We start from the raw sequence: 7043 nt of genomic DNA, 5'->3' as shown, positions 1-7043 counted from the left end.
TCTAATCTGACCCATATACAAACAGAAGTATGTGCCGGTGTTGGTCTCTGCACGTGTACGACCCCGAGGGCCACCAGAGTCTAATCTGACCCATACACAAACAGAAGTATGTGCCGGTGTTGGTCTCTGCACGTGTACGACCCCGAGGGCCACCAGAGTCTAACCTGTGTTTGCCACTTACACAGCTACCTCACAGCAGGATCTGCTCTGCTCCTGGGATTATCTAGGTCGTGCCCGCTGCAGCTGTTAGAGTGCTGCTCTGAGTGTCCTCTTACATTTCTGCTTTGGGGGCATTTCTGCTTTGCTGCTCAAAATGTGGTCCTTAAACCCGCAGCCCTAGTATCACTGGGGATACTGCTAGGGGCAGCAGAGTCCTAATCTAGACACCCCAGCACTGGGTCAGTGAAAGCAGCAAGATTAGGGGTTCAAGGTCATTCTTCGCTACAAAGAAAGTCCAAAGCCAGCTGAAATGGCACCAGACTCTCTCTCAAAATGTAAAAATAAATAAAAGACAAAGTGCAGAAGAGGTGGCTCGGTAGCTAAGAGCTTTTTCTGCTCTTTCTGAGGACTCGGGCTCCATTCTTAGTACCCGCCCTCTGGCTCCCAAGTGCCTTTAACTCCAGCTCTAGAGGATCAGACTCTGTCACCAGGACCCTCAGGCATCAGTGCTAACCCCCACGTGCACATATCCACACCCCCTACCTAATAACAAGAAAGGCTAGAGAGGCAGCTCAGTGGGTACGAGCCCTGCTGCTGCTTTTGCAGACCTAAGATGCTTCTGAGTAGTCACATGGCAGCTCAAGGTTCTCTGTATTTCCAGTTCCAGGTGATCCAACACCTTCTCCTGGCCTCTGAGGAAACCAGACACATATATGGTACACACATAGACATGCAGGCAAAGCATTCACACACTTAAAATAAAAAATAGTAAGTGTCAGCACAGTCTACAGAGTGAGTTCCAGGACAGTCAGGGCTACACAGAGAAATCTTGTCTCAAAAAAAAAGAAAAAGAAAGAAAGAAAGACAGAAAAGAAAGAGAGAGACAGACAGAGAGACAGAGGGGCAGTCAGGCAGTGGTGGTACACACCTTTAATCCCAGCGCTTGGGAGGCAGAGGCAAGCGGATTTCTGAGTTCGAGGCCAGCCTGGTCTACAGAGTGAGTTCCAAGACAGCCAGGGCTACACAGAGAAACTCTGGCTTGAAAACAGAACAAAACAAACCGAAAGAGAGAGAGAGAGAGAGAGAGAGAGAGAGAGAGAGAGAGAGAGAGAGAGAGAGAGAGAGATATGCTTCAGTGATTATCAGCATTATCGTCTCTTCCTGAGGACCCAAGTTAGAGTTCCATTAGCCACATGATAGTTTCCAACCTTAACTCTAGTTCCAAGGGATCCAGAGCCCTCTTCTGGCATCTGAACACATTGCATGCATGTGGTGTGTGGACAAGGATGAAGGCACCCCCACACACCCACACACCCGCCAAACATTTGAGTACTCTGCCTCTCTCGTGTCTGTACATCAGGGTGACTGTTTATAAAGTCCCCCCATCTTCAACAGGACAGAACTCCATGCCATCAGGAGCCGTATTCTTTACCTCTTCTTACGTGCTTTCTTATGACCCCCTTAATCAGTGTGTGAGTGCAGGGGAGCTGACCTTCTAGCTTGCTGCAGCGCTCCTCCAAGGTCAGCACTTTCTGCCGGTCCTCTTCCCAGGAGAGAAGCTGTCTCTGATGCACCGCGACCATGTCATTGAGCTCTTTATCGCGGTCTTTCAGTTCCCCGATGAGCAGCTGAAGCTCCTTCCGCTGCTTCTCAATCGTGGAATTCTCAACTTCTGATCCGATGTTCTAAACAGCGCGGGCGGTTTTGAATGAAGAGAAACCCAGCACCACACATGAGCCACAGTATTCGGGGCTTGACGGGTCCTCGCTGACTATCCCTGCGGGTCGGGGCGTCTGCCTCTCGCATCTTCCATCATGCAATACGCAGTCCTTAGAGTCAGAGCGCTTCCAAAGCCTCTGCCTGACCCAACACACTCAGCTTCTGCCTTCCCCACCCTTTACTGTCAGTGTTCCTGTTCTGGTCTAAGATGCTCTCCCCTTCTGTGTACTCCAGAGCACATGCACGCATGTGCTCCTGCGCACACACCTCTTGCTGTCTTTGTGTGTGTAATGCTAGAGCTCAAACCTGGAGCATTAACGAGCATGGGATCTAACTACTGAGTTATATTCCCAATCCTTGGCCTAGAAATTTTGGGGAAACCAAGGAAAGATAAACATGAAATAATTGTTTTTTTTTTTTAAACAATATTATAGTCAATTCTTATCAAAGAATGGGAATTTTAATCTGTAAGAAAGTTTTAGCTAGACGTAGTAGTACAACTCTTTAGTCCCAGCACTCCAGAGGTTGGAGGCAGGTGGATCTCTATGAGTTCAAGGTCAGTCTAGTTTATATATCAAGCTCCAAGCCAGCCAGAATTACATAGTTGAACCCTGTGGCAGCAACAACAAAAATATAAACAAACAAACTAATTAAACTCTAAATATTAACACATACATTACTGAAATACATTTAATTTATAAAGGGCAATTTAGTATTTTTTAAAAAAGATTTATTTATGGCCGGGCAGTAGTGGCCCACGTCTTTAATCCCAGCGCTTGGGAGGCAGAGGCAGGCAGATTTCTGAGTTTGAGGCCAGCCTGGTCTACAGAGTGAGATCCAGGACAACCAGGGGTACACAGAGAAACCCTGTCTCAAAACAACCAAAAAAAAAAATTATTTATTATGTGTACAGTGTTCTGACTGCATGTATGTCCATAGGAAATGGCACTAGAACTCATTACAGATGGTTATGAGCCACCATGTGGTTGCTGGGAATTGAACTCTGGACTTCTAGAAGAACAGAGCAGCAATCTTAACCTCTGAGGCATTGCTCCAGCCTGGAAATTTAATATTGTTGCTTGTCATACTCAACATTAAAAACAAGGGCAAAGGGGACCCAGAGGACATAGGTTTGATTCTTAGTACCGGCATAGCAGCTCAAAACTTTAGTTCCAGGGGATCTGATGCTCTTCTGACCTCTTTGAGTACCAGGCACACACATGGTATACAGACATATGTGCAGGGAAAACACACACAGACATAAAAGAAAAAATAATCTGAAAAAAGGGTGGGACGGTTCAGTATATAAAAGTGCTTGCCTTGCAGCCTGGCAACACCAGTCGATGCCCGGAACCCAGGTAACAAAGTTGTGCTCTGGCTTCTGCATGTTCACATGTGCTACATCCACATATACACACAAATATGTGTGTCACATGCACACACATAATTTAAACAATAGGCCAGGCATGGTGGTGCTTATCAAGACAAAAATTACCTATTATCTTTCTTGGTTATTATTATCACTATGCTGTTGTTGTGGTTTTGAGAGTATTTCTCTGTAGAGCCCTGGCTGTCCCAGAACTTGTTCTGTTGACCAAGCTGGCCTTCAACTCAAGACATCCGCCTGCCTTTGTCTCCCAAGGGCTAGGATTAAAGACGTGTACCACCAGCGCCTGGTTGTGACTAACCATTTTAAAGTCCAATGTATGTCACGTCCTATCAACCTGAGTCTGGAGTTGGCCACTTAGTGGTTATACGACCTTAATCAAGTTACTTGGCATCTCTCACTCTCAGCTTCTTTATCTGTAAAAGGGTAACAGCAGTACTCTTAGACAAATGCTCTATCACTGAGCAATATCTACAGTATTTCTTAATTATTGTTACTTCTGTGTATGAGTGTTTTACTGCATGTTCATCTGTGTATCTTGCAGGCTCGGCGCCTGTGGAGGTTGGAAGTTGCTATCAGAACTGTTGACATTAAGGAGTCACCATCGGGGCCCTGGGAACCAAAGCTAGGTCTTTTGGAAGAGCAAACGGTTCACTTAACCAACCATCGAACCATCTCTAACCTCCACAGCCTTTTAGGAAAATACCTTTTGAGACATAAGTCTCACTAAATTATTGCCCCGGGGCTCACTCTGAGGCCTTGAAATGTCCAGCCTCCCAAAGCTTATAGTCTTCCTAAGTGCCTGGCATATAGTAATCACTCAACATTAGCTATTATTATTATTATTATTATTATTATTATTATTATTATTATTATTTACAGTAAGACAGGGCCTTGCTATGCAGTCCTGTCAGTTCTGCAAACTGGCCTTGACCTCACACAACTCAATACTTTACTTCCCAAGCACCCTCTGAGATTAAAGGTGTGCCCCATCACACCTAGCCTAACTCATGTGATGTATGCTGCTAAGAGAACTTTCAGGATCTGGCTGCCCTCCTCCTACCATATTGACTCGAGGGATAGGACACCAGTCAGGCCAGCTTCATGAACCCCGCTGAGTCATCTCACTGGCCTAATATTGGCTATTTTTAAGCTCTATTATAAACCATGCAGGTACAGACTCACGTTCTGTTTTTGCGTAGGAAAGATGGGGACTGAACTTGCCTCACGCGTGCGAGACAACTCTACCACTAAGCTAAGCCTAGCCCCAAGTTAAAGATAATATTTAACGTTGGGATCTGACGGCTCAGAACTCAGGAGGCGGGGGTGGGGGGGTTGGGGGCGGGGAGCTCAGAGTGATGCCAGCATGGTCCACCCAGGGCGTGGAGGGCACAAGTTCACAGGGCTGTCATGTATATGATTTCGGACAGCAGTTTGAAAAAGACTTATAATGACTTTCAGTTACTAGTACCTAGATACACATACAAAAGAACTTGGAATTCCAAGTCAGGGTACCTGGATTCCAGTCTATTAGGGACGGCAGCGGGGACACGAGGCTCAGTGGCAAGAAACCCAACATACTCCAAGTGTTCGTGTCACCCTACACTGACACCTAAGTAAGTGCAAGTTCACTTTCGAGACTGTCAACGGGGAGGAAGAAGTCCGTCCCCTCGCTAGGCTACTGTCAGATAAGCGAGGGAAGGCAATGTCCCTGCCAACGTTCAACAGCAGCGCCCCGGGTGCTCGCGCCTCGTCGCTGGGTCCCAGCTAGGGCCGGCCTCTGGGTTCCCTGTCCCCGGGCGGCGGCGCTCACCTGGCGCCGGTATAAGGTCGCCAACGGGTTCATGGATGATGCCCCCGCCCCCAGAGAGAGTTGGTGCCAGCAGCGGGTCACCTCGGAGACGCCATGGGCGCACGGCCGCAGCGGCGGGGGCAAAGCCACAGCCCAGGACGCCGCGCCCTCAGAGCTACGCATGCGCACCCAAACCGGCCAGCCGGCCGGCCGCGCTCGCGCGTCGCGCAGCAGGGACGCTCCGACTCTCGCGAGACTTGCGCCCGCGGCTCGGGAACGTGAACCTGCACCTGCCATTCATTCCTACGCCGGAAGGACGTCGCGGCGGCAAAGACGAAGTGAATTTAAAATCCGTTTCTAGGTTCCAGTGACCCTGGTTGCCTCCCTGTGGATGTTCAGTCAGAAGAACCGGGCTGGGCTCTCAGTACTGGTCTGAGCCAGGATCATTGGAGACAGAGGGTCGATCATCGATCTGCTCTTAGTAGTGATGAGAACCGTGACAATGCTATTATTTTTTCAAAGATCATTTTTACTTATTATATTATTAACATATATTTATTATTTATTACATGTAAGTACACTGTAGCTGTCTTCAGACACCCCAGAAGAGGGCATCAGATCTCACTGTGGATGATTGTGAGCCACCATGTGGTTGCTGGGATTTGAACTCAGGACCTTCGGAAGAGCAGTTGGTGCTCTTAACCACTGAGCTATCTCTCCAACCTGTGCCATGCTACTGTCACATTTACCCTATTACTGCTGGGTCCTGCGGCTGAGGGGCAACGACGGGGACCTAGGGGAACTCGGGGTTTCATTATTTCCATGTTTGCATTCTCGCATGGGTGCTCGGTTGAGAGGACTTCTCCCTCCAGAAGACCTTCCATCATCACCTTTGAGGCAGATCCACCACTTATGCCAGAAGGGCTATCCAGCCATCCCCCTGCCCGGTTCCTAGCTCTGGGATCACGGCCTTTCGTTTTATGGTTGTTAGGGGCTCAGAGGAGGGCAAGCAGAGTAACCCTGGACCCTGAGAGCGACTTCCACCCAGGCCTGACCACCTGAGTGTTATCCTAGGACTCCACAGTGGAGAGAATTCAAAGTTGTTTTCTCTCTCTGCACACCAACACACACACACACCAAAATAATACATGAACTTAAAATTATATGTGTGCTAGGGATCGAATCCCTGTCATCATCAGGAAGCACTCTTTACTACCTGTGTACACACCTAATAAAAATGTAGCAAATGAAAAAGCAAAAAAATAAAAATAAAAATTAGCCAGGCGTTGATCACACCTTAAATCCCAGCACTCAGGAGTCAAAGGTCCTAGTTCAAGGCCAGCCTCCAAGACAGCGAGGGGCACACTGAGAAACCCTGCTTCAAAAGAACCCAAAACCAAAACAAAACCAGATTATGACAATTAGAATTAAGGTCAACCTTTAAAACTAGGGGGAAGGTTAAATTTCAAGTGAAAGGAAAAAAGTCACATTATTAATAAGGGCAATTTTAAACCTTCATTTTCTAGCAGTAACACCTGCTGATAAGGATAAGGGTTGAAAATGCATTTTTCAACTGTTTCAGGCCCGGAGAGATGGGCTCAGTGGTTAACAGTGCTTGCTTCTCTAGCAGAGGACCTAAGTGCCATTCCCAGCATGCAAATGGGCAGGCAGGTCACAGCCACCTTTAACTCCAGCTCCAGGGGCCCCTACGGGTTCTTCTAGCCTCCGTGTCTTTTTCATGAACACCTAGGGTGTAGCATCTACACGGGGACTCTCACACTAAGAAAACACCATCAGCATACATGCTGTAATAGCCACGATTGGTGCCACTTGCTTTGCCAAATGTTCCCACTTAGCCAAATTCAGTTAGTGAAGAATTTCATTTTTAACTTCACATCTTTATTATACATTTTATTCTAAGACTTTAAAACAAACAAAAAGCACCCTTTCATTCAAGGAAGGATGTTTTTGCATGATACTGATTTT

At 47.4% G+C, this 7043-nt stretch overlaps 1 protein-coding gene across 1 annotated transcript in view; it reads right to left on the bottom strand.

Moving 5' to 3' along the window:
* Positions 1–5240, bottom strand: part of Ccdc62 (coiled-coil domain containing 62) — a 37307-nt gene extending 32067 nt beyond the window's left edge. The window contains exons 1-2 of the mRNA XM_021187223.2: positions 5079–5240; positions 1652–1844 (exon numbers count right to left, since the gene is read on the bottom strand). Coding sequence (XP_021042882.1) covers positions 1652–1844; positions 5079–5240 — 355 coding nt within the window. The remainder of the gene's footprint in view (positions 1–1651; positions 1845–5078) is intronic.
* Positions 5241–7043: the final 1803 nt, after the last annotated feature.

Source organism: Mus pahari, chromosome 23 (assembly GCF_900095145.1).
Source record: "Mus pahari chromosome 23, PAHARI_EIJ_v1.1, whole genome shotgun sequence".
Taxonomy (NCBI): Eukaryota; Metazoa; Chordata; class Mammalia; order Rodentia; family Muridae; genus Mus; species Mus pahari.
Note: the sequence above shows the minus strand (reverse complement) of the source record. Positions and strands in the feature narration are given on the sequence as shown.